The sequence below is a fragment of the Vipera berus genome (assembly GCF_964194415.1).
Source record: "Vipera berus genome assembly, chromosome: 1".
Taxonomy (NCBI): domain Eukaryota; kingdom Metazoa; phylum Chordata; class Lepidosauria; order Squamata; family Viperidae; genus Vipera; species Vipera berus.
The window spans coordinates 346,140,595-346,168,023 of record NC_138202.1 but is presented as its reverse complement, the minus strand read 5'-3'; the positions used below and the strand labels follow the sequence as shown (position 1 = coordinate 346,168,023).

General features: G+C 39.5%; 1 protein-coding gene across 3 annotated transcripts in view; it reads right to left on the bottom strand.

The window, feature by feature from the left end:
- Window positions 1-27,429, bottom strand: part of GTF2IRD1 (GTF2I repeat domain containing 1) — a 167,714-nt gene that overhangs the window by 41,837 nt on the left and 98,448 nt on the right. For all 3 annotated transcript variants that reach the window (XM_081324876.1, XM_081324877.1, XM_081324878.1), the window contains exons 8-19: window positions 25,558-25,641; window positions 23,138-23,321; window positions 22,521-22,546; window positions 20,721-20,841; window positions 19,274-19,311; window positions 18,122-18,202; window positions 13,171-13,224; window positions 10,639-10,704; window positions 9,164-9,347; window positions 7,980-8,038; window positions 6,530-6,589; window positions 1,630-1,713 (exon numbers count right to left, since the gene is read on the bottom strand). In XM_081324876.1, the coding sequence (XP_081181002.1) occupies window positions 1,630-1,713; window positions 6,530-6,589; window positions 7,980-8,038; window positions 9,164-9,347; window positions 10,639-10,704; window positions 13,171-13,224; window positions 18,122-18,202; window positions 19,274-19,311; window positions 20,721-20,841; window positions 22,521-22,546; window positions 23,138-23,321; window positions 25,558-25,641 (1,041 nt within the window). The remainder of the gene's footprint in view (window positions 1-1,629; window positions 1,714-6,529; window positions 6,590-7,979; window positions 8,039-9,163; window positions 9,348-10,638; window positions 10,705-13,170; window positions 13,225-18,121; window positions 18,203-19,273; window positions 19,312-20,720; window positions 20,842-22,520; window positions 22,547-23,137; window positions 23,322-25,557; window positions 25,642-27,429) is intronic.

Below are 27,429 nucleotides of genomic sequence, written 5' to 3'. Positions count from 1 at the left end.
CCCTAGGCTGGTGCAGCACCCGGAAACCTGATGGGCTAAGATCGACCAGGGGGACCCCGCCCTCTGGGCCCTACCAGGTCTCCGTAATGCAAGCCAGGTCCGCATGCTCCTCCTCAATCAGATCGCAAATGAGAGGTGCTTTATTCATTACGGACCTGGCATTGAAATACACGAGCCTGAGCTCAGGTGGCTGCTCATCCTCGCTCCCGGTACCACGTGCTGAAATCAGAGGGTCAGAGCGCATCACCGCTTGAAGACAGCGGGGACGCACCCCCGGGTATTGATGTGGCCCTCTGTTCCTACACCTGCGGCCATTCCCAACCGCCGTGGGAATAGATAAACCCACACCCCGCCCCGGGGCCCCGTAAGCCCCCAGCCCAGCCCCTACCACGGCGCGATCAGTCCCTGACCTGGTCTGAGAAACGGTTGGTGGAACCCCCCTAGTTTCCAACTGAGCCGATAAGCCCACCCCCCTCCCTAACCCCTCAAAACATTTGCAAACTAAGGACCAGTTTCACACAACGTGATGTGATAGATAACACTCTGCTCTGTCTGGCCCAGTTCTCCTACCAACTGGGGCCTAATGCCACACCCAACTCCCCAGCAACGGGCTCTGTCAAGGTTCTTACTAGGCATATTACCTGAACTCCAGCTACACAAGTGAGAGCTTACTCTTGGGTCCCCACAGGCTCCAAGGAAACTGTGTTTCCTACTTTTACTTTTTGAATTTTTCGGTAGAGATGGACTCTAAACCCTATCCTCCTTTGGGGCCTTAACAGGGTGAATTATATATATCCTTTCAAATTACAATTCCTCATGTTGCAGGCAAACCATAGTTAACCCAATCTAGAAATTACTGCCAACTATAATTTGCTCAAAACAGGAAAAAATACTATTGGAGGCCATGGAAAGCTTGGCTCTCATTTATCGCACCCAGGTTGGAAGAACTAATAAAACGTCTAGGCTTGGTCAGTGGCCATTTCCCCAGAGAATCTAAAGTTTGATGATTTTATGGCTACAGACACTGACAAGAATTGCACTGAATTGTTTTGAAAATTGGCCAGAAGAACAGAGACACACTTAAGAATGACTCAATTCAAAACATCTCTTAACGCAGCGGTTCCCAACCTTTTCTATATCCCGCACCCCTAAAACGCTTCTGATATATTCTCGCACCCCTTACAAAAGTTCAAAACAACGGCAACGAATTATGCATATACACTATAATTTTGAAATTTTAAACCCAAGTTTTCACACCCCCTGGAATATCATCTCGCATCCCCGGTAGGGAACCCCTGTCTTAAGGCATGTACAGTTTCTTTTTTAAAATGTTTACATTTTAATCCAATCTATTCTGCAGGCATCTGAACATAAAGCAAGACCAGTAAAACACCACCTCTACTTTAACTCCATAGGTGGTGGATCCTTTAAGAGAAGCCTGGGTAGCCACATCTCCTGGATGGTTTAATTGATTTTCCTTGTAAACGGTTGGACTGGATGATCCTTGGCAACTCTTCCAAGTCTTCAATTCTAAGATTCTATCATTCTGTGACTGCTAACAGCCAGTCATTTTCTCAAATTAATGGCTCCTCTTTGTGCCTGCTAGTGACTTTACGCAAAAACACTTACCATACTTCTTGTTGAACAAATCTTGAACCTGTTCCCTGAGTGTATTTGCAATATCTATTCTTGACAGCCGAGTATCATAATTTTCTGTAAAGAAAGATGGAAACCATAATAGATTCTGTCCTACCTAGATCACAGGTTTTGTCAAACACAAAGAAGACCTAAATACAAATTGGAATGTATTGGACTCTCCAAAGACTGTGCTTGAAAGGGTGGACATCAGATTTTCTGTGTTGGGTGATTTTAACTTGGTAATCTTTTAAAAATAAAGAAAAACATTGGGGAGGTGGCAATACAAAAAACACATATTTCAGCTTTAATATAGCCACAGAAAATTCTTTTAAAAGGAGAATCAGCAACAATTGGACTTTTGTAAGAAGCTTCTTGGATGAGAAGTGAAATGTTTTCAAAGAAAAAAAAACACGAAAGTACAGTTGCCTTTTGGAAAAGCAGCTTTGGAACAACCATAACCTAGAATGATTGGAATCTGCATAGACAATTGGACTACAAAGTAATAAAAAGTTTTAAAACTATTTTTCATACATGTTTATTTTCATTTATTAGGAAAAATGAAATCCATGAGCACCAGGTAAACTGAAGCTTAAACCAAGCAAACTAAGTCTTCCCTGCCAAGTAGAATTAGGATCCATTACAAGCCACCGTTTGAATGCTTACAAAGGGACAGGAAACAACGGTTTGCTCCATTGAAGATGTGAGCAAGGAATAATTTTTTCCTCGTTTCAGGAAGAAATACATTAAAAAGTACCATACAAAGACCTTTCTCTTTCAGCAAATATTTTTTTCAACTTACTTTTTTTTTGATAATTTCCTGCTGACTTTTTGTTGTTCTGAGATTATTTTTGCAATGTGCCCAAGAGTTTTGCCGGTTGAGTGGCACAGAAAGCCAGGCCATTAAAATTAACAGAGCAAATGGGGAAGGCTTTTGGCAACTAGGTAAAGATGTTAATATAATAAGTGTCTAGTTCTCCCTCAGATGGCAAATGTTGTTGTTGTTAGTTGCGAAGTCGTGTCCGACCCATCGCGACCCTATGGACAACGTTCCTCCAGGCCTTCCTGTCCTCTACCATCTTCTGGAGTCCATTTAAGCTCACGCCTACTGCTTCAGTGACTCCATCCAGCCACCTCATTCTCTGTCGTCCCCTTCTTCTCTTGCCCTCAATCTTTCCCAGCATTAGGCTCTTCTCCAGTGAGCCCTTCCTTCTCATTAGGTGGCCAAAGTATTTGAGTTTCAACTTCAGGATCTGGCCTTCTAAAGAGCAGTCAGGGTTGATCTCCTCTAGGACTGACTGGTTTGATCACCTTTCAGTCCAAGGGACTAGCAGGAGTCTTCTCCAGCACCAGAGTTCAAAGGCCTCAATTCTTTGGCGCTCAGCCTTTTTTATGGTCCAACTTTCACAGCCATACATTGCAACTGGGAAGACCATAGCCTTGACTATACGCACTTTTGTTGACAGGGTGATATCTCTGCTTTTTAGTGTGTTGTCTAGATTTGCCATGGCTTTCCTCCCAAGAAGCAAGCATCTTTTAATTTCTTGGCTACAGTCCCCATCTGCAGTGATCTTGGAGCCCAGGAAAATAAAATCTGTCACTACCTCCATTTCTTCCCCATCTATTTGCCAGGAATTGAGAGGGCCAGATGCCATGATCTTGGTTTTCTTAATGTTTAGTTTCAGCCCAAGTTTTGCACTCTCCTTCTTCACCCGCAACAAGAGGCTCTTTAGTTCCTCTTCACTTTCTGCCATTAGAGTGGTATCATCTGCATATCTTAGGTTGTTGATATTTCTTAATTCCAACTTTTGATTCATCTAGCCCTGCCTTTCTCATTATGTGCTCTGCATATAGGTTAAATAGGCAAGGCGACAATATACAGCCTTGCCGGACTCCTTTCCCAATTTTGAACCAATCAGTGCTTCCGTGTCCAGTTCTCACTGTTGCTTCTTGGCCCACATATAGGTTTCTCAAGACAAATAAGATGGTCTGGTACACCCATCTCTTTAAGGACTTGCCACAGTTTGTTATGATCCACAGAATCAAAGGCTTTAGCATAGTCAATGAAGCATAAGTAGATGTTTTTCTGGAACTCTCTAGCTTTCTCCATGATCCAGCGTATGTTGGCAATTTGATCTCTAGTTCCTCTGCCTCTTCGAAATCCTGCCTGTACTTCTGGTAGTTCTCAATCCACATAGTGCTGGAGTCTAGCTTGTAGGATTTTAAGCATAGCTTTACTAGCATGAGAAATGAATGCAATGGTGCGATAGTTTGAACATTCTGTGGCACTGCCTTTCTTTGGAATTGGAATGTAAACTGATCTTTTCCAATCCTGTGGCCACTGTTGAGTTTTCCAAATTTGCTGGCAAATTGAGTGTAGCACTTTTACTGCATCGTCTTTTAAGATTTTGAATAGCTCAGCTGGAATACTGTCACCTCCACTTGTTGCTGCTCAGCTTTTCTAAGGCCCACTTCACTTCACATTCTAGGATGTCTGGCTCAAGGTCAGTGACCACCTCATTGTGATTATCAGGGACGTTAAGCTCATTCTTGTATAGTTCTTCTGTGTAATTTTGCCACCTCTTCTTAATCTCTTCTGCCTCTGTTAGGTCCCTGCCATTTCGGTCCTTTATCATGCCCATTTTTGCATGAAACGTTCCCTTCATCTCTCCAATTTTCTTGAAAAGATCTCTGGTCCTCCCTATTCTATTGTTTTCTTCTATTTCTTTGCACTGTTCATTTAAGGAGGCATTCTTATCTCTTCTAGCTATTCTCTGGAATTCTGCATTTAATTGGGCATATCTTTCTTTTTCTCCTTTACCTTTCGCTTCCCTCCTTTCCTCAGCTATTTGCAAAGCTTCCTCAGACAGCCATTTTGCTTTCTTGCATTTCTTTTTCTTTGGAATGGTTTTGGTTGCTACCTGTTGTACAATGTTGCGAACCTCTGTCCATAGTTCTTCAGGCACTCTGTCTATCAGATCTAATTCCTTAAATCTATTTGTCACCTCTACTGTATATTCAACAGGGATATGATTTAATTCATACCTGACTGGCCTAGCACTTTTCCCTACTTTCTTCAGTTTAAGCCTAAACTTTGCAACGAGAAGCTCATGGTCTGAGCCACAGTCAGCTCCTGATCTTGTTTTTACTGACTGTATAGAGCTTCTCCACCTTTGGCTGCAGAGCATATAGTCAATCTGATTTCTGTGTTGACCGTCTGGTGATGTCCATGTGTAGAGCCGTCTCTTGGGTGTTGGAAAAGAGTGTTTGCTATGACCATCGTATTCTCTTGACAAAATTCTATCAGCCTGTGCCCTGCTTCATTTTGTACTCCAAGGCCAAACTTGCCTGTTATTCCAGTTATCTTTTGGCTTCCTACTTTAGCATTCCAATCCCCCATGATGATAAGGACATCATTTTTTGGTGTTAGTTCTATAAGGTGCTGTAGGGCTTCATAGAACCGGTCAATTTCATCTTCCTCAGCACCGGTGGTTGGGGTATAGACTTGGACTACTGTGATATTGAATGGTTTGCCTTGGATTCGAACTGAGATCATTCTGTCATTTTGGGGATTGTATCCCAGTATTGCTTTTCCTACTCTTTTATTGACTATGAAGGCTACTCCATTTCTTCTGAGGGATTCTTGCCCTTAGTAGTAAACCTGATGGTCATCTGAATTAAATTCACCCATTCCTGTCCATTTTAGTTCACTGATACCTAAGATGTCGATGTTCAGTCTTGTCATCTCTTGTTTGACCACGTCCAGCTTTCCTTGATTCATGGATCTTACATTCCAGGTTCCTATGGAGAAAAAATCTTTACAGCATCGGACTTTCCTTTCACCACCAGACACATCCACAGCTGAGCGTCCTTTTGGCTTTGGCCCAGTCGCTTCATTCTTTCTGGCGCTACTAGTACTAGCCCTCTGCTCTTCCCCAGTAGCATATTGGACGCCTTCCAACCTGAGGGGCTCATCTTCCAGCGTCATATCGTTTTGCCTTTTGGTACTGTCCGTAGGGTTTTCATGGCAAAGATATTGGAGTGGGTTGCCATTTCCTTCTCCAGTGGATCACGTTTTGTCAGAACTCTCTGCTATGACCTGTCCGTCTTGGGTGGCCCTGCACGGCATAGCTCATAGCTTCATTGCAAGCCCCTTCGCCATGACAAGGCAGTAATCCATGAAGGGGAGATGGTAAATATATATATTTAAATACAGTCCAGAACAGATGGGAGCTCAGACAAAAGAAAATTCCCTCACGCGAAATAATTACATCCCTAAGTATAGATTAGCATGTGAAAAGTACAGCCAGAGAAATACTGTCCTTCCTCAGATAACTAAATTTTCCACTTGCAGAGTGATTTATTCTTTTTTTTTGAATGGAGTCGTATTCAGTCAAGGGACCTTTATTTGAAACAAAAGAAATATAAAACAATCTCTCTCACGCTAAAATTTCTAAAACAAAGCACACCATCTCCACCAACAAGGCAACAGCTGCACATTTCTACAAACTTTTTGGAAGAATGGCAAATCCTACTGATTGGCAATCCAGTGGGAGTGCCTTAAAGCAGGGATCCCCAACCCCCGGTCCATGGACTGCTACTGGGCCACAGCATGCCAGCAACCAGGCCACACAAACAAGCAAAGCCTCATCTGCAAGATGCAGGCAGCACATAAAACCTCGCACCCTCCAATCTGTGGAGAAACTTCTCTCCATGGAACCAGTCCCTGGTGGCCAAAAGGTTGGGGATCTCTGCCTTAGAGACAAGAGAGCTAATATGCAGAAAACTGTCCTGCAAGTTACACAATCAATTGAAACCACAACGTACCCAAAGGAAGGAGGTGTCAAAAAAGTCAACATGACAGCCACAAATCCTACCTCATCCCCGTTCTCACCTTGAAATCCTGGTCTTTTTACAGGTTCCTCAACAGGCTCAATGGAGACTCTATCATTGGCTGCCAACACAAAGGAAGGGTGTTTAGATTTATTTTCACTTTTTATTTTCCATCTTAAAATTTAGGAATTAGCCATATGGCACCTGCATGCAGTTAAGGTACCCGTGGTACCACCAGACTGTGTCCGACACTGATTATGTTTTCAAACATTAGAAAGGGGTGAAAAGATTACAAAATCACCAAATCATAGGAAATTTCAGTGCTGGTTTAAGGTTTTAAATAAGAACAGGATCATTTTTGTGTAAATTGATAGAAAATGCCGAATTTTTTATGAGGTTTTGGTGGGCTCACCTCAGATTATAATCTTTTCACCTGAAATTGCACCAGTGTGAGGGGTGAGGTTGCCAAATTCTTACAACACTTGGCATTTTGAAGATTGATTATGTGCCATCAAGTCATTGTTGACTCTTAGCGACCACATATTTTCTCCATCGGCAATTTGAGGCACTCTTGATAAGTTTATTCTATCTATGTATCTACTTAGCTGCCTACTTGGTGTACAAGGCCACAAAGGCTGCCCACTCGTGCTGAACGCTTCTTCGAGAACTATATATTTTTAAAGCAGAAAATGATGTTAGAGAGTTAGTTTTGTCTAGTGCAGGGATCTCAAACTGCTGGCCCGCGGGCCCAACGCATCATCTGGAAGCCGCACCCACCTCATTGCCGGCAATGGCAAAACTCTTCCGATAAGTTGCACGACATCCCGTGACATCGCGAGTTTGAAATGTCTGGTCTAGTGCTTAAAGCACCAGCTAGAAAGCGGGTGACAGTAAGTTCAAGTACTGCCTTAGCTATGAAAATCAGCTGGGTGACCCTGGCTCAGTCATTCTCTCTTAGCCCAACCCATCTCACAGGGTTGCTGTTGTGGGGAAAATAGGAGGAGAAAGGTATGTTTACCACCTTGAGTTATTGGTAAAAATAATAATGGTGGCATATAAATCAATCAATAAAAATAAATATTAAATGATCTCCAATGCTTGGACAAAACTCTTTTGTTTCTTTTTGGCTTTGCATTTGATAAAAAAAAACAATATAGCCTTGTGGGTGGCTGTAATTCTTTATTGAAGCTTTAATGTAGTGATAACAGTCAGCATTTCTTGTATCTTGTTTTCTTTTGTTACCACCTTTGGATTCAAAGGTGAAAAGGTGCTTTGGTGCATGCAGGGAGCCCTGCATGGTGCTAATATACATGCCATGCATTATATATCATGCACATATAATCACATGGGTTCCAGTGCCAATCTAGGCTAATATTTCATGCTTATGAGGGAAAGGACTCTAATGAACAAAAATGTCGGCCATAATAAACTTGCCTATTTTTCAGTTGATTTCTTGATTCTCTTGATTTCTTCAAAGACAATAACCAACTGCTAGGAACCCACATCCTTACCTATTGCTCCTGAGCTATCTGAAGTCATCTCTTTCATTCCTTCTGTAAGAAGTTCTGGCCTAAAAGACAATATCAGAGAAATAATGCATTAAGATCAGTGGTTTTTACATTGGCTAGCAGCAGCAGCAGCTTTCTGGGTTTACAGAAAGAATATTTCTCAGTTCTACCTGGGCATTTAAGGGACAGAAGCTGAAGCCTCTGAAAAGACTTTACTATTTTGCCCTCCTATTAAAAGTGTTATTCCATCAGATTATCGCTTCTACTGGCTTGTCATTGTCTCTAGCAGAATGGAGAAGTCCTTTTTTTTAGACCAAGATCTGTACAAGATTGTAACCCAAAAGGTCATTAAATAACTCATAGGCAGCTAAATTTAAGTCATCTTTAAATCTAATCCAAATTAAATGTAATCAATTAAATAGGCTGAATTTACTTTCCATAAATTTCATATCTTTTCTTTTCCTTCCGTCTCATTGAAAATTAATATTTGGTAGCAATTTTAAAGGGACCTTCTGTCAGGTACATCTAAGAGAATCCATGGAGACAAAATTCTGCTGTCAGAAACAGGCAATATTATAAGATTAAGATTTTACTTAGGGAGAAAAATACTGAATAATCTCAAGGCTTGGGCTTAGAAGATTTTTCCTGCTGCAGATTTTTCAGGCAGTGCACAACAGACATTTTCATGCTGTTATGAACTCTGGCAAATATAACATACCGTAGTTTCAGAAACTATACATTTGAAACTCCAGAATTTTGGGGCTGGTAGAATATCTTCCTGTCCAAAGTGGAAAATATATATTGCCTTATACTAAATCAAAATGCAAACCTTTCTGGTTTATACTTATTTCAGCACCTAAAACAGAAAATTCTGCACACATTTATTCTTATGTTCAACAATAAAAATACAGTAATAATGGAGAGTAAGCAGCAAACAATTTGCGAATATTCTATACCAACGAAATCTTGCCATTGAAGAGGCTATTTTATTCTGTCTCTCAAATAAAGCCAAAGCTATTAGATTTTTAAAAGATCACACTGAATTATTAACTTCCAGCAAGTATGTCTGGGGATATTAGTTGCAAGACGACCATGATATCATGCTCTCATGCTGCAAAAAAAAAAATTTAAAAAGCGGCGGGGGGGAAGACAAAGAGAAAAAACAATTCTGGCAACATTCACCTTACCTCTTGATAACAAACCGAATTCTGCTGCTTGCTTGAAGAATCTTCTTTAGCTTTGCAATCCCAAAACAGTTGGGCCGTCTGAGTAGGATGCCATCAGGCAAGCCCACCACAAAAAGGTCTTCTGGGTACATCAAGAATTTGGAATACGGGACTTTGACAGGCTCAGAAATTCCTATGGCTTTCGCTGCAGAGGCAAGCATGTCACTTCAGAAAGGAACATTCCCATGGTCTCCGTTAAAGAAAAGTCAAAGTGGAACTGGGGAAGGAATCTGCTTTGGAATGAACTGCTAAAAGTAGAGGTCCATTGCTTAGGAGCTCTCCTAGATTTATGTCCATGACCAGAGGATCAAACCATGTCACTGATCTCTCCACACTAAGGAATCATTATCAGGAAAGAATTTGGTCAGTTGATGAAGATCTGCATCCCTCTCTCCCATCTTCCATTCAAAATCTGACTTCCTAACTGAACAAACATGTCTGACTTACAGTTCTTGGCATCCCACTCCACTAGCCATGCTGGCTGGGGTGACTAAGGAGTCTGGAAATATAGTTTAGCAACATCAGCACCATCTGCAGGTGTAGACTATGAAAGGAGTCCAGTGAATTTCACAGCTCATCAATGTGCCAGTGGTTGCCAATTCCAGTTTCCCTGAGACAGTTTCTTAGATCCTGCTTGTAATGATCTATCCAGAGGGCCATTAAAATCAGAGCACATGGAGGGGGAATTCAAATTTTGTGCCTAACCCCTGTGCTTTTTGTATCTTGGTGAAGTGGTTGTGGAGAGGAATATACATGAAAGTTGTCCCAAGGAAAAGGGAGTAGATTTGTTTTCCCTAGCAACTGAGGGTAAGATAACAACCAATGGGTGAAAACTTTACAGAGAGGTGTCCAAACCTGAATTAAGGAGGAATTTCCTGACTGGGAGAATTATTAAGCAATGAAACAGATTGCATCCAGGTGTTGTGGGGGCTCCATCACTGGAAATTCTCACGAAAAGACTGGGCAGCCCTTTGTTTGGGATGATCTGAGGACTCCTGCACAGGGCGAGAGGTTGGCCTAGAACAGTGTTTCTCAACCTTGGCAAGCGTACGCTGTATGGACTTCGACTCCCAGAATAGGTTGGCTGGGAAATTCTGGGAGTCCAAGTCCATACAGCTTAAACTTGCCAAAGTTGAGAAACACTGGCCTAGAAGATGTCTAAGGTCCCTTCCAACCATATGATTCTAAAAGACGAATTCCATAATCTTTTTAATGAGTCCTAAGATTGGGAGGGAGCCATTAACTCTATTGAGTCCAATCTCCTCATGCAGTGCAGGACAGGACAATCAGTCAACTATCCTTTGCTATCCAGTAAAAGAAAACTTTCGAGCAATAAACTCTAGTAATAAGAATTTCAGAATGACAGGTAATTGAACCCACGTCGGTTGTGGTGGGGATAGGATTCTTAACTTGAAAAAAAAAGTCAAATAACTCACCATATCTTGCATTAAATAAAATTTCTACTTGTTTTCTCAAGTGACTTAAAACGTCATTGACACCATCTGGAAGACAAAAATAACCAGTGCAGCAACGGCAAGAAAAGAAACGCTCATACAGAGGATGAATGTATATATGCGACCATATATAGGGCAGCTCATAAATAATGCGTGTTTAGTAACACTGGAAGAAAAAAAACAGAAGATCAAAGCAGCAGAAAATCCCAACAGTCAAACCAAGAAACTTTATAAGGTCTGGAAAAGAGAGAAAGAAACATAGGGCTGCTTAAGAACGAGCCTTTCTGCGTTCCTACATGAAGCTAATAAATAGGCATCGGTTGGACCAATATATTGATTGGAATTAATTATTTGCTGATTTTGCACTTTTCAGGCAAAGTGCTCAGTAATTCAATTCTATATTAGCATACCATTAAATGCTCTATTTCCCAGAAAGGAAAAGTATTTCAGACACACACCCCTCCCAAAAGAGCTCTTTCATGGATTATTAGTTCATAGTAATTGAGGGGCTTTTGTATTCAAATGACTATATGAGCTGCAGTGCTGAGAGTACTGTAGTGTACATTCCCCAAAGGGTCATCCATTACTGGCAGGTCATAGATAGGAAATCAGATGAAACAGGACCCCTTGGAGAATGAAATGGCAACCCACTCCATTATTCTGTTAGAATAACCCGAAATGGGCATTAAGAATCAGGATATGGTCAATGTGATACTGGAAATACCCATCAGGGTAAAAGATATTCAACAAATTATTATGGAACAATAGCGGGTGACCTCAGCTATCGTGGTGCTCATGAGGTGGCTAGCTGATGTGTCCAGTGGCAAAACTGAACCTAATTCTGGAAAGATATATAAACACACACACACACACACACACACAAACACACACACACCACTGGTATGTGGAATGTCAGGAGCCATAAACCAAAGCAAACGTGAATGTCAAACTGAAATGGACTGGAATGTAGTTCTCATCAGAGGAACATCAGATCTTCTTCTGCGTGAGGAAAACCATTGAAGATATGGAGTAACTATCATTATTAATAAAAGGATGTCAAAATCAAATGATAGAATGATATCAATATCATGTCGAGGGCGAGCCAAATAACTTTATGGTTATCCAAGACCATGATCCAAAGGAAATAGAAGGGGAATTGTTATGTTGACTCAAAAGTTAGAAAAACAGATGTCATACTAATTAAAGAAGGCTAGAATGTTAAAGACAGAAATAAAATACTCCTCGACTTACAAAGGTTCATTTAGTGACCATTCAAAGTTACAACAGTACTGAAAAAAGTGACTTATGATCATTTTTCACACTTACAACTGTGGCAGCATCCCTACTGTCATGTGATCAAAATTTAGACACTTAGCAACTGACATGTACTTATGACGGTTGCAGTGTCTCAGGGGTCAGGTGACCCTCCAACAAGAAAGTCAATGGGGAAGTCAGATTCACTTAACAACGGTGTTACTAATTTAACTGTGACAAGAGAGGGTGTAAAATGGGGCAAAACTCACTTAATTGTCTCACTTAGCAACAGAAACTTTAAGCTCAATTGTGGTCATAGATTGAAGACTACCTGCAGCTTCTGGAATAATGTGAAAAGTTGGCTTCAGTTTACAAAAGAAAGCCCAATGGAATATTTATAGTAAATTCAATGTTATAGTAAATAACTTCTTTCTTCAAAATAACAAAATGTCCCTACATATGAAGATTACTGGATGGAAATCAAATGGATTATATACACTGCAAACAAAGTTGCAGAAACTCCCTACACCAAGCAACACCATGACTTGATTCTGGTTTAGATCACCAACTCCTCCTTTAAAAAAAAATCATAATAAAAGAAAACAGAGATCCACAGCAGAGACGTTTGCAGTTATTTACACCTGTGTTGAATTTTGAGTCTTCAGAATAATCTCCTTTTCAAATAGATCCCCAGCTGTTCACAGGTAATTAAGGGAAATCAATAGAAGAATATATTTTAAGAAGATTTTTTTAAAAAAACCCCTCAACCAAAGATATATATATATATATATATATATATATATATATATATATATATATATATATATATATATATATATATATATATATATATATATATATATATATATACCGGTATATATATACCGGTATATATATACCGGTATATATATACCGGTATATATATATATATATATATATATACACATATATATATACACACACACACACACACACACACGGAGAGATTTTTGGCTATCTGCTGCTGAAGTAGGGTAGTATGAATTTTGAGATTTTTAAAAGCTAAGAAGAGCCCCAAGGGTACAGTTATTGATTTATTAAACATATATGCTGCCCATCTCATTGATAGTGACTTTCCATTCTCCAGATGTATAAAGAAATCAGCAGGATGTTTTAAAAAGACAAATCCATTCCCCTTTTCATACTAATTTCTCAAACACAAAAGAGATTCACTGAAGTTGCAGGTGACTATTTTGGTATTTAAAAACCAGACAAACTCACCTTTGCCTTCCATTTGCTTTTCGTCATGCTGCAAATCAATGCTGGGGCCTTTATCTGAAAATCAGAGAAGGCTGATATTGAGCGGAAAACAAACCCATAATTGTTTTTTTGAGAAAGTACTCTGTTACATTGAAAAGATGCATATATTATAGTATGGAACTTTAGATGGTTATCAAAAAAAACCTATTTACTATACCAGGGAACTATTGGTTATTGTCCCCTGCTATGTTCACATAACACACTTATCCTGGTGACTTTTATAGAAGCAGGCTGTCTTAGCTGTGGGAGGCTTTAATCACCCCAAATCAGCAAGAGACCAAGTCTTCAAAACATGTTCTTTCCAGGAAAGTTCTGATTTGTTTTACTAAAAACATTCTCATTCACAGAGTGGACAGCATAGTGTCCAATGTGTCAGATTCTTTTCACTTCTAATCACTCTTTTTTAAATTACAACTACAGATATTACAATATAACACTCTTTACATAGTACTAATAAGATGGTGCTTATTCCAAGTCTTACACAAGACTATTCAAACACTTCCTACTGTACGCCATTAAGCCATTCTGAGCTTAAACATCTAACTGCACCACTCTGGAGGAGTATTTACCCATTGGATTACTATGGTTATATTTCTGCAAGCAATTAAATGACATTTGAGGGAAAGAGCCTTTTTAGTGGCAGCATCCATTTGTGTTTTTTTTCTTGTATGGTACTAAAATACATGTTTTTCTGGCATCAGAGGACATTTTCATATTTGTTTTTGTAGCTGTTTCTTTTTCCAACAGAGAAAAACAGGAGAAGAGAAAGAGGAACCAACAGGCCAAAAACAAACAGGTCTATTCAGAAGAGAGAACTTGCCACAACCGACCCAGTTTCATATCATTTATGGCAGTATGGTTTTTATCATATGCATTCAAAATTATTATTTATTTATTTGTGGTCACAGACCAAAGTACAAGTACAACAAAAGAAAAACATGGGGAAAGTAAAATCATAGACAATTGGACACCAGAAGCTTGGTTGAAGGGAATTGCAACGTTCTCCTCTAACAGTTACAGCTCTTAAAAGAAATTTAGAAACCTGAGAAGTGATGTATGAGGAGCCATCCCCGCCTAGACAATATAAGACTAAATTACTAGCATTGGGACCAGAAGGGTCTATTTCAAGGAAAGACAGTAATTTAGTTCTGCCTGCGTTATACATAGGGCAGTATAAAAAGACATGCTCCACAGTTTCAACCTCAGCCCTATCACAGGGGCATAGACGCTCGCTAATCGGGAGCCACTTAAATCGCCCGTCGAGTAGTGCTGAGGGCAAGACATTGAAACGGGCTAGGGAGAAGACTCTTCTATATTTGGGGATGGTTAGAGTGTAGAAGTATGAAGCCATCCTCAGTCCATAATTATTAGATTGGCTGAAGATCAGAGGGGAGCAGGTTTCGTTAGCTCTGGCTCTTAGATATTGCAAATCGATGTCCACAAGCCGTTGGACTACCCTAGACTGGGCGTCCTTGAGGCCATAATCTCCCAAGGCATCCCCCATAAAACCTAGCAAGTGGAGTTTCTTCGTCAGCTCCCTCTCCCAACGAGAGGTATGAGGGTCAGCAAACACCAGGGAGAGGTAGCTACCAGGGACTGCCGAAAAGAGCACCCGACACCACCACATTCAAAACTCAATATACGAATAGCTTTGACAATGAATGTCTGAAGAAAGGAGAAAGGTAGATACAAATTCACCCAATCAAAAAAAAGAAAGAAATTGAAGATAGATTTATCTTTGAATTAGAAAATGGTTGTTTTCATCTAAGCTCACAGTTGTTTCTAGCCTATCTTTTGTTTTAATTTATTTATAGCCAAATCCTAGACTCCAGAATTGTTAACATTTGGGAAAGACCTGGAAATCAACTACATTAACCCAACCTGCTGCTTAAGGGAGAATTTACAATCTAGCATGCATTTATAACCCAAGTCATCAGGTTAACCCACAATTTCAGTTTATTCATTGGACACAGCATGTTATATGACACAGCAACTGTTTTTTGTTTAGCACAAAGTTATCAAATCTATTTCTTATCCTATTAAAAGTTCTTCAAATCAGGCCTTGCCTCAAACTTCTCTTCTTCAAACTAAACCAACCAACTCCTTCAATTATAATATTCATATTTTCTCTGGAATTTAAACCACATTGTTTCATTAGGCGTGTTCTCATGTAACTTATACACGAAGCCTGAATAAGTTAGTCAGTTCTTTATCACAGTCACAGATCAGAATTCTGCAGAACTTTAATCCAGGAGTGGGCAATTTTATGACCTGTGGACTTCAATTCCCAGAATTCCTGATTCCGCATGGCTCTGCATGGAGAATATTTGTAGCTCAGAGCTGAAATGAAGGGTCCTTGTGCAGCACTGATGAAGTTACTTAGAATGAAACATCTGCAAGAAAACAACTAAGCTCAGAAAGCACCAAGGAATCCCCTAAAGCGATCTCACACTGCAGTAAAAGTGTGAAAGGAGACTAGATATGACGAGAAACTATTAAGCACCAAGTTAAGGTCAAATTCCCAGCTTATAATGCCACTATGAGCTGTTGCCAGGAGATCCTAGAAAATTCTCTTTTCTTAATTGGGAGGCATCTACAGGATACTGTTTTTTCAGCAAATTTCTGTATAGAATGCAAAGCTGGATCTATTTTGAGTTGCCTAACTAGTTCTTTCCTAACTTCTTGGCATTCGGAATCAAATGAAGGCTGAGTGGGCTAAGTCTTGCTCTCAGCTTTTGCTTTTTTATTTGACCCCAGGTTTGGCTTAGGAAGCTAAACAAGTTTGTTATATTATTGTAAGATGCCATTTCTAGGCCTACCTTCAGCTATTGTAGAAAATATCTGCAAAGCTGTATCAGGAAAGAATAATTCACCTGTTGTCTCTTCTTACTGTGATATCCATTTAGGACTGCCTAGCCTTGAATCTAGTTTCTCAGTAACTGCAGGGTTTAATTCTCAGAAGAAATTATCAAATACTTTAATTACTAGAATGCCATGAAAATGATCACTTCAGGTCAGCTACTTATATAACATTTCTGTACAAAGGGGACTAGATTCCTTGAGTGTCTATGGAGATTCTCAATCATCCAGGTCATGGTTGTCCCAAAGATGCTTTTTCCAAAAGGCAACTGGACTTTCTTGGGTTTTTCCTTTGAAAACATTTCACTTCTCATCCAAGAAGCTTCTTCAGTTCCAATGTCTAAAGATTCCTTGAGATTATAGTACAGTCAAGCAGGAATTTCATCGCACCAGCCTAGTGTGAAAATTCAGCGGGATAATTGCTGCTGATCCTCCATTCAGTGGACATAAATTCAACCTATTACAAGTAGTCCTCAACTTACAACCATTCGCTTAGTCGCCACTTAAAGTTACAATGGCAATTTTAAAAAGTGACATGACCATTTTTCACATTTACGACCACTGTAGCATCCCTTTATGGTCCCCTATTTTGTCCTTTGATAGCTGAGTGAGTAAAGGGAAAGATGTATTTGAATGAGGAGGATGCTGATAGAAAGGTCTTCTCATCTGACTCCCCCCCTTGCATTGAAGTCACCATAAGAATAAGCTTTCATTTATCATGAAGCAGGAGGCCTTTCGCTCTTCCTATGATAGGCTACATAGAAAATGTCCTTTCAGACTGAAAGGTGAAATACTAATTAAATAACAGAAAGAACAATTACGGCCCTAAGCCAAATCCCTTAACTGCCTGGCAGCATTACAGGGCTCAGCAAAAATAACTCAAAAGAGAATGTGAGAATTCAAAAGCTAACATACTCTTTCGTGTTATTTTGATTCATCACCCAGCTTTTGGATCAAATGAATATCTTTCTTTCATCGGAGTCCCTGAAAATGCCACGACCCAATTGCACGTTGAAACTTCTGATGACAAGATGTCTTCCCGTGTAACAGCAAGCCAAAGTGTTACAGTTGGTGCTTATCACCGCTTCTCCAAGTGCAAGTCTTCAGAGACGTCATTTATTCGGGATGACAAGTGGCAACTTGTGGCAAAGAGTGGCAAGCAATTGGCAGTGATCCCAGAGGGCAGGATCTGTTAATGAGATGGAGGAGACGTAGCAATCTAGTGCCAGCTTTTATGTAGGTTGGTGATTCAGCTCTGGCCCAAAGGACCGAACCACTTGAGGCAGCAGGTCTCATTTAAAACCTGTAGCATCACTGGTATTTAGATCACTGCTGGGACAGGAAGAATTCCAGAAGGCTCACATGTTGCTTGGAAGCTGCCTCTTAGCCCTTCAAGATAGATATTCTATCCCGAACAAGATGCTTAAACGGAACTGCTTATTTATTTTAGATTTTTTAAAACCCACCTTTTTATTATTGTTATAAATAACATAAGGCGGCAAACATATCTAATACTCCTTCCTCCTTCTATTTTCCCCACAACAACTCTGTGAAGTGGGTTGGACTGAGAAAGAGTAAATGGGTCCAAAATCACCCAGATGGCTTTCATGTCTAAGGCAGGACTAGAACTCAGAGTCTTCTAGTTTCTAGAATGGTGCCTTGAACCACTAGACCAAACTAGCTTATCTAGTCTGGTCGACCAGACTAGTTTCAGAACGACCAGCGGTTGCCAAGGCAGGGCCCCTCAATATCAAGACACCCGTCAGGACTTGAAGAGGCAATCACAATAAAAGAGGCCAAGTTTCTGAAATCTTGCCAAACTTACTTACTCAAATCTTACTCATCTTTTTTGAGAGTACCGTTAACTTTTTACAAAAATCCAGATTTGGTTTGAGGACCAGGCCTGGAAAAAATCGCCAACTCCTGGCCTAGATTTTTTGAGGGCTCAACCTGTCAACCTCTAGATATTTGGGTGTAGCAAAATCTAAAAGAAGTCAGGATAAGTCTGAAAAGAGAAAGCCCTAGGGAATCTTCTGTTGTGTTATGTACTGACCTGGAACAGTGATCTGAATTATGTCCACTTCATCTGGTTCTATTTTGATGCGTTTAATCCCTCCCAGTTCTCCTGAGGTACCTATCAAGGAAAGCAGAGCAACAGTGAAAATTTGGAACAGAAGAAAAAGAGAAAGACAGAGACCCAGAGACAGACAGCAGGAAGAGACATAGGAAGCTTCTTAGACAAATAAAACTATGAAATCTGTAAGAAGAAATGATTCTTTAATATCTTTTTCCCTCTTGTTCACTACTGTGATACTTAAAGCAGTGTAATCAATTAAAATACTATGTTGGGCCATTTATTCTTCTCTCACAGTTTCCCTTATTGATTTGCAACTTTGTATACCTTCTTATTTTTAAAACACCTAAAGTAGTTTATAATAAAAACTGAAGATCTCAGACAGGAGCATTTCCAAGTCCATTGGAGATGCCAAGGATTGAACCTAGATCTTTTCTACAGAAGCATATTTATTTATTGAATAAATTTATATAGCATTGCATCTACTGAAGGGAACTCTGGTACATATGCTCTACAACTGAGTTAATAGCTCTTCTGTACAAAAATAAAGTAAGACTCTAGTCCTCATGGTGCTGAATAAAGGATTTATGTAAACAGGAATGCAGAAGCTGCCTTAGAATAGGTTGAGATCATAGCAATCAATGGTAACTGCCTGTAGTTCCTGCTAGGAGCCTTACTTACCTCTTTCTGAACATACACAAATTGAATCTGGAACCCCAACCCATATATCAAGTTCAAGAAAGGATATATATCAAGGCAAGAAGCTCCTCTCAACTCCTTTAGAATTGTTCTCTATAATAGTCATGAGGATCAGAATCTTTGTTCTAGGCAAACCAATGCTTGGCATTTTTAAAGAGAACCTGAACTTTATGTTATTGGTTATCTACTACCCTAATGAACTTAATACATTTATTAGGTCACATATTTATAGCTTTGTGATTTGTGAGCTCAGCAGCTATTTAAATTGGACAAATAAATAAATAGATAATAGTACATAATTCATTACATTACATCATGAAAACTACGGCAATTCTACATAATTAACTCAATATTATATTCAAATGCAGACAGTCTCTACTATCTTCTTCTTACCATTACTTGAACAAAGCAGTGATTGCTGGTAAGTTTTACCTGGTTCACAGTCTCCAGACATGGGCCATTTTTCAGACCTAGCAAATGAAAGGAGGGTCAAGCAGGTTTTGTGATTTACAGATTACAGGTAGTCCTCAACTTACAACCATTCATTTAGTGACCATTTGAAGTTACAATGGCACTGAAAAAGTAACTTACGACCATTTTTCAAACTTACAACCGTTGCAGCATCCCCATGGTTACGTGATGCTTGGCGATTGGTTCATATTTGTGACAGCTGCAACATCTTGGGGTCATGTGATCCCCTTTTGCAAAGTCAATGGGGAAGCCAGTTTCTCTTAACAACCATGTTACTAACTTAACAACCGCAATGATTCACTTAAAAACTGTGACAAGAAAGGCCGTAAACTGGGGCAAAACTCACTTAACAAGTATCTCACTTAGCAACATAAATTATGGGCTCAAATTTGGTCATAAGTTGACCAAATGGTTCAGTGTGTTACATTCTTTGCATTCTTTTTGCATTCTGCATTCTTCTAAGTAACATTTGGATCTGGAATCTGTCAGTCAAATAAAGTATTCAAGGCTGGAGGATGGGAAAATACTTCATCCTATTTATATCAACCCTTTAATCCTTCCTTCACAGCCTTCTCAAAAGAATAAAGTCTTCTAAGATAGAAGAATGCTTCCTGTGCTAAACTGCAATGAATCTTTGACTATATTACTATAGTACCTTGTCTTTATGCTTGGCAAACTGAGATGTGAAATTGATTTATTTTATGAGAGATCAATAGAACTGACAAGGCAATAAATGTATATAAATATCCCTGTTCAGTGGTTTATGGAATTACGTCTTTCTCTTAACTTAATCATGTCACTGGGCCCTTGTATCAACAAAACAGCTTTCTGGGGAAAAAATGACATTGAAATTTAAGTAATACGGATGAACATTTAGTGTAATTCTTTTCTTGATTTTATCAAGAACAACGCTGCCAAATCTAAGCTGACAATATGACCATTAGATGGCAGCAAAGAGGGGATGGTTGTATCTGCTGCCATCTAGTGACCTGAACATAGAAAAAAACAAAATGGTGACAGAATATCACTGACAAAGATATTTCTAAGAAACACAGGTATAGGCCAACTAAGAAAGAACACCTTTAATCAAGTAACAAGTATTTGTGGCTTTACAACTCATGCTGTTAATAAAGTCACTGGAATCCCATTCACTTTCCATATAATGGCTTGATATATTTCTTAACACAAAGTATAATCAAAGTATGCAACTCTTGTCCCAATATATTATGATGGCTGCTGGACTATTTGGTTTAAAAAGTAATACAATCATGGAAGAAATTTATAAATATGTATCAGCTATGTTAATTAAAATATAACCAGAGGCAGTATTTTATCAGCTACATATCCCAGCAATGATACACCATGGTCTTCATGCTCCACCATTTAAACAAGATAAAAATGACCTTACCTGTGATTACCTTGAGAGGTCCCTGCTAAATCAAGAAATGCCATTCTATGTGGTTCGGGGGAGACTTCCCCAGAGGGGCTTGTTGGCTCAATCTTGGTTGCATCTTTGGTAAATTTATTTCCTGGTAGCATGGGCAGCATAGGGAAAGAAAAAGAAATATATTTTGCTATTGCCCAGTTTAGAAGAAAAAAGAACTATATGGTCTAAAAGACACATCAAGGCCTTTGAAAGTTTTACCCTTTTGGCATCCATCAGCAACAGGAAGAATGGGCGTGGCTGGATAGTCAATCTATCAGAAATGTTTTTGTGGAGGCTGCTTTGAACAAGGGGTAGGACTGGATGATCATTAAGATAGCTTCCAACTCTACAATTCTATGACCCAGCAGATTATTCCAAAGAAATGCCATCCTCCAGAGAAAGGAAGAAAAATGTTCCCCTTCAGAATTTCTTAAAACCAATATCAAGCCTTAGAAAACGTAAAGGACCACACTGGACTCTGATTGCCCTGGGGGAAAAAACTATGTAATCACTATGAGTCAACAGTGACTTGACGGCACATAATTAATCAATCAGTGCTAATGTCACAGCATAATCTCATCTCATCCAATTTGCCATTTGGGGAAGATGTTTTCATTATTGGTAGAGCTTATAATGAAAACTGTTCCATAGGCCTTTGGGAGAAAAAATTGGGCATCCACTTCTCATTAAAAGAAAAAGGCCCAAATCCTTTCCGATGGATTTGAAAAGCTTCATCACACTCAAGGGAGGTTCTGAAAATTCCATTTACTTACAGAACTGCTCTATGGAGCAGAAGAATCATATATGGTATTTGGGTCAGAAGATAGAGATGTTAAGATCTCTTACCTGTTCTGCACTAGATAATTTGTTCTTAGCAGAATATCTTCAGTCATTGTTACAATTTTGAATCAAAATAAGTCTTAATTTTTAGTTTTCTCTCACATGACCAAGTGTGGAAGATTTCATATTCATTTCTGACTGAAGATTTCCCTCTTTCGACCTAACCTAACACCAACCTAGTTTGAGAACACCTCTTTTCTACTGTGACCCCATGATGTTGCCATCAACTTGTTCCCAGTCTAGAAGTGAGTCAAGCTTATATCATTCTTAGAAGTTCCAGTATTAAAATTGGACCTTTTTATTCTAAAAGCATTGAAGAGCAGTCTCTAGGTATGCAAAATCTGTTCCTCTCTGTCACCTGTTACCTTGGAGGGAAATCAGGTGACTGACAATGACTGGGAATAGGGACAATGAAGGCAAGATAGGGTTTGGCAACAGGGGAATCTTTATTCCTTCCAATTTGTTCATCTCAATATTGTTTTCTTCCACTTCAACCATGGGTGGACAGCATTTCAGCTAAGCAATCAATTCTGAAAAACTATGAATAATTTTATTATGCATTTTAATTACCTTACTAAATGAGACAGATTGAGGCCTTGGGTTAAAGTGGACTGCTTACAACAAACCACAGGTACAGTTAATAGGTTTAACACAACCTTCTCCCATTCTCCGCATTGAGTCAATTTGCTATGACTCAAACTAAACGGCAAATCACACTTCAGTGTCACATGAAGAATTCTATACTAGTACAGGTGACGTGTTGCGACGTATCACAACTTTTTTTGCATTGCCGAAGTTTGGGTGGGTGCGGCAGTTTGACACCCTGCTCTAGTACAGATAGTAGTAGTAACACATCTTTTTTAAATTCAGAGAAAGAAAGAACTGCAAAGTTTCTAGCTGCATTCTGTTTGACAGGATCTTTGGGGGAAATGTCTGACATACCTGTAAAAATTCTTTCATCAAACATCCTGTAGAAGAAGGAGAAATAATTCAGATGCAAAGAAGGGGGAAAATAACAATAAAAAAGCAACTACCGGTATCTGTAATTACTATGCGGATAAACCTCACCACCCTCCAATCGGCAATTCATGTCACAAACTTACCAAAATGACATAGCCATTTTTATTCTTTCTCACATGGAAAGAGAGCTGAACGTCTTTACGATTATTAGAAAGTGACTTTTAAAATTTATCAAGTCGATAGATAACTAAGATACTGAATCTCAATGCTGATTCCCAGATTTGTGGGACCATAAATTGAGCATGTTTTTCTAATGTAATACAAACTTGTGCTGCCTTTTTGGGTGAACGCTGACAAATTCTGAAATGTGCCTCAACAAAATAAAGTTGGAGAAATGCTAGATCCATTTACAAAGCCTTATTTCCACTGGAATCAGAAGTGTGTGGCAGGATTGTGTGTGTGTGAATAAAAAATCAAAATGGATAGAGATAACACCTTTTTTTGACCTATCCAGGGATACTACTGATTGGAATGCAAGGTCCCAAACTTCCCAGTCCCTTCCAACATCCACTTATGTGAATGCTCAAGCAATGAAGTACCTTTTGATCATGAAGTGGATATTGTGCCTTTCTTCCAAGATCCGCTTGAGTTTGGGGACCCCATAGGTGCAGGGCCTCTTGAAGGGGATTTTGTCTGGAATTCCAATGATTTCTACTGCTTCCGGATCACAGGCAATTTTCCGGTACGGGACAGGGACCATGTGATCCAGCCCCAAGGCTTCAGCTGAACATGGTAGAACATAGAATCTTTAATATAAGAACAGGCAGAAGAATAAGAACATAAGACAAACCCCACTGGATTAGACCAAAGGCCTCTACAATCCAGTCTTCCGTGTCACAAATTTGACCCCTCCATTTCTCTGGAATACCCTCAAACCGGACATCCTCTTGTCCATATTCCCCAGTGACTGAAACTGAGAGATATTTTGGCTGTGTACATTCATGGTTTAGTTGAAAACATAAGTCTCTCTACTTGCTTATTTTTAACCTTGGTTAGTTTTTTATGGCTTAATGTACTGTACAAATCCACTGCTTAATTTAATGATTTGGTGATTTGGATATGCCCAGAAAATGAGATGATTCAAGTTAAGTATGTTTGTAAACCCAATCATTGACTGTCTTCAAACACTGCTTAAGCTATGATTTAATTATTTATTGAATAAACCACAGCAATTTACATATCATGATAAACTAAAATTATTAACAAACTAGAATGGCTAGCTTTACAAACCACATTCCTCCTAAGCCAATCTACAGTGTAAGCTTAGTATTTGTGTATTCACCAGCTCTGCCTTTGATATCTAAGGTAATATATAATTATAACTTCAGAGGCAGCTGATGATCCATATTGAGGTGAGCCCGGTTTTGTAAACAGGTCTTGACCACTGATGCTGGGATCACAACCTCCCAGGATTACTAGGAGTTGGGCAGCATATAAATTTATTAATGATGATGATGACAATGATTATAATGATAATGCATTGGCCCCTTTGAAAACCACCCAACATTAAAAAAAAACTCCAAACAAGTCAGAATCCCATTAAAACAAAGATTTTTAAAAGTGTAATCATTCATGCAGGAGGTCACTGTATAGAATCCACAATCTGCATGTGATTAAGGAATACTATTTTTCATTTCCAACCCAATCTGCCAGAAATTATGCACTTAAATTTTAAAAGGAAATTGCTAAGAAGAGCAAGGGATTCTCTTGCTAATTTAGATGCAAAACAACATAGATTTGTCAAATAAGCCTTTAACTTTAACTCTTCCAAAGTTGCTTTGCCCAATGTAATCATTGGCTCCCCCACGACATAAATTGCATAAGTATTACCTACTTTGGCCATAGTATTTCATAGATCAATTGATATATCAGAACATTCCAAATTCAAATCACCCTCCCATTTTGGGCTTATCCCAGTTTCTTAGCCTCAGCAATCCAATTTTAAATGTGGGCATAATTGCACTGAACTATGTATTAAGGTCAATGCTTGAGCCTTCGTTGAAAATAGATATTTTTACTGCTGTGTATAGCAGTGCACTTTATACAAAGAAACACAAATCACTTGTGCTATCCCAAAGGTATTCTTCCTGTTTATCTTTTAATGTTTAACCCAGCATAACCTTTAGAAATGAAAATACCAGAGGAAAAAAGCCAGAGAAGGGGAGGAAGGAGAAGGGATAGGAGGAAGAAATAGAAGGGGGAAAGGGAGGAGGAGGAGGAGGGGGAGGGGGAGGAGGAGGAAGGGGAGGAGGAGGAGGAAGAGGAGAGATAAGAGAGAAATATTTGCAAAAAATTCACATAATTCAGAAGGTAACCATGAAGATAATCATGATGGATGATGCCATCTTAGTGGCAGAAAGAAAATTGTAGCAATTAGTGTCTTTCCTAAAACTGGCAAGTTACAGATTCAAAAACCCAATTTACCACAGGGTGGGGATAAAAGAACAACTGCAAAGGGGCAACTATCATCATGGTAAAGTTATTTATAGAAGACCAAGCATTCCTTGTTATATTCACATAACAGGGATCCTGTGGTCTTCTGTTTTCTGTTGGAAACCAGCTCCCATCAGCCCCTCCCAGCACTGACCAGGAGTGGCCATCCAAGCAACATCTGGATGGCCGCTGGTTTTCTGCCACAAATATAACTGCTTCCCTCATAGATGACATCCTTGCCGTTTTGGCTTCCCAAAGGATTTGCCACTGAGAAAGGCCAGTTTAGAGATTGATAAAAGCTGACTTTTCAAATGGAGTCCCCACCCCCTCCTGAACTTCCTTAAAAGCTGTATCACCCTCCAAAAAAGGACGTGTAACACAAGCCATCTATTGCAGTTGCAGCGAGTAGAGGTTTCGTTTAAAAAAGCTCAGGATCCAGAGGAAAAAATTGCCTTAAAATTGCTTCGTAATTATATGCCAGCCACAAGCACCACAGATGATAAACAGGAATTTCACACCCACTCACCATATCGACTGTTAAACAGAATTTGCACACATTCCCTCAGGGTGTTGATATCTTCGGTTTCTTTTATAAAACTGTCCCATTTATCTAGGAAAACAAAAGAAGATTCTGTGCTGCAGAGACCAGAAATCTACTGTCTGTGAAGCAAGGTTTGCCTTCCTACCCCATGGCAGGCGCTTTTCTTTTGCAATGGCTAGATCAGATAGGAACCCTTACTACAAATAGTTTCCAAATCATCACAAAGCAAGGCAGATACAGCAAGCATCATCCAAAATTGTAGGCCTTAATTATCCGTCCAGATACATTTAGTCTGCAGTAGTGTGGGGGGATTTTTTGTTGTTGTTTGCATTCATACAGATGTCTCCACGGGTGACTTTTTCAAGGGTAAAAAGATTTAATCTTTTTTCAAGTCAAACTTAACTTCATGAACAACTCCAAGTCCTTTCTCAAACAGCAATACGGAAGTGATCTCAGGGTAGAATACAGCCCTGGGATTTTCTGGTGGTCTTCCATCCAAAGAATAACAAAGCAGCCCAGCCAGGTCACCCAGATATTGCTACCGGCTGTATGCATCATTTTTTGCAAGGGGAACTTTACTTTTTTTAAATTTATACAGGTCACACCCAAGCAGTGGGAGGTCTGTGATGCAAAAATGGGCACTGAGATAATATTAAAGCCATCTGCCCAGGGGAAAGAATTCATATACTGTAGAGTACTGAGCCCTTGAAGTTTGAGATCCATCTAAAAGTGAGATCCATCTAAACTGGAGTTGATCACTGACCTAGATATTTCTCAGTTCAGTTCTTTCTCTTCTATCATAAAAGGGGGGGAAAAATCAGTTTCCTGGATTGAGAGAATTTGGGGGATGAGTTGCAGGGGCTGTGCCTCTACCCCATTTCCATTTATGCAAAACCATGGTAAAGTGATTTGACATTCTGTTGCCTCACACTTCTGCAGGAGGTGGGGCTGACAGAAGTCCATCTGCTGTCCTCCAAAATAAGATCGGCCTGGCAGCAACTCTTGTGACGCCAACTTCCTTGACTGATTTGACTTTGTTTTAGTCCCTGTCTTTTTATTCAAGTGAATAGTCTGGGTGGCCTAGGCACATAATTTTTTTTTAAGTTCCTGGCAAGCTCAACTGTATGTACTTGTATTATAAAAATATTTACATTCCGCAATTAGACTTGGCATCTATAGAAAAGAGTTAAACTAGAGCTGCGTATTACAAAAAATATATCATCGCTTTAAAATGTGTTATAAAAGCTTGTAAGAAACTATCTCAAGTCAGAAAAATGAGAAGAAGCCAATGAGAAAAGGGTAAGATACTGGAGTGCTGTCAATTTTGAGCAAACAATATTCCTATTTTAAATACGATAGGGAAATTAGTGGAACACACATGTTTAGCTCAAACAACCCGCTAGATTGATCTCCTTGATATTTCTAGTGTAGAAGCAGGAAAACCTCTGGTCTGAAAGCTTGGAAAATCACTGCTAATCAGTGCAAACAATATTGCTCTAGGTAGTGCACAGAGAAACCAAGAGCTCAGTTAATGCTGAGGAACTTTGGGGTAGAATTAAAGTGAAGATGGGAAGGCATGCTTCCCATATGCTACTGCTTCCATTACCAGCTTTAAAAGCCTCCCCAAACGGGAATAGCAGCAAAAGAATTGGCCCCATGCCTTTTTGTGACCCCATCACTATTCCAGTGACATGATCTGTGAACTGCCAGATACACTGGTGTAGGAGTGGTAGATCAGGTGTGTTTGAATATTAGTACTGATATTAGGAGTGGTAGAACCTGGAGGTGGAGTCAAAAGAGGGATCAGCCTAGAATCTCTAGGAAGCCACAAACAAACTAAGTCCAATCCCCTTGAAT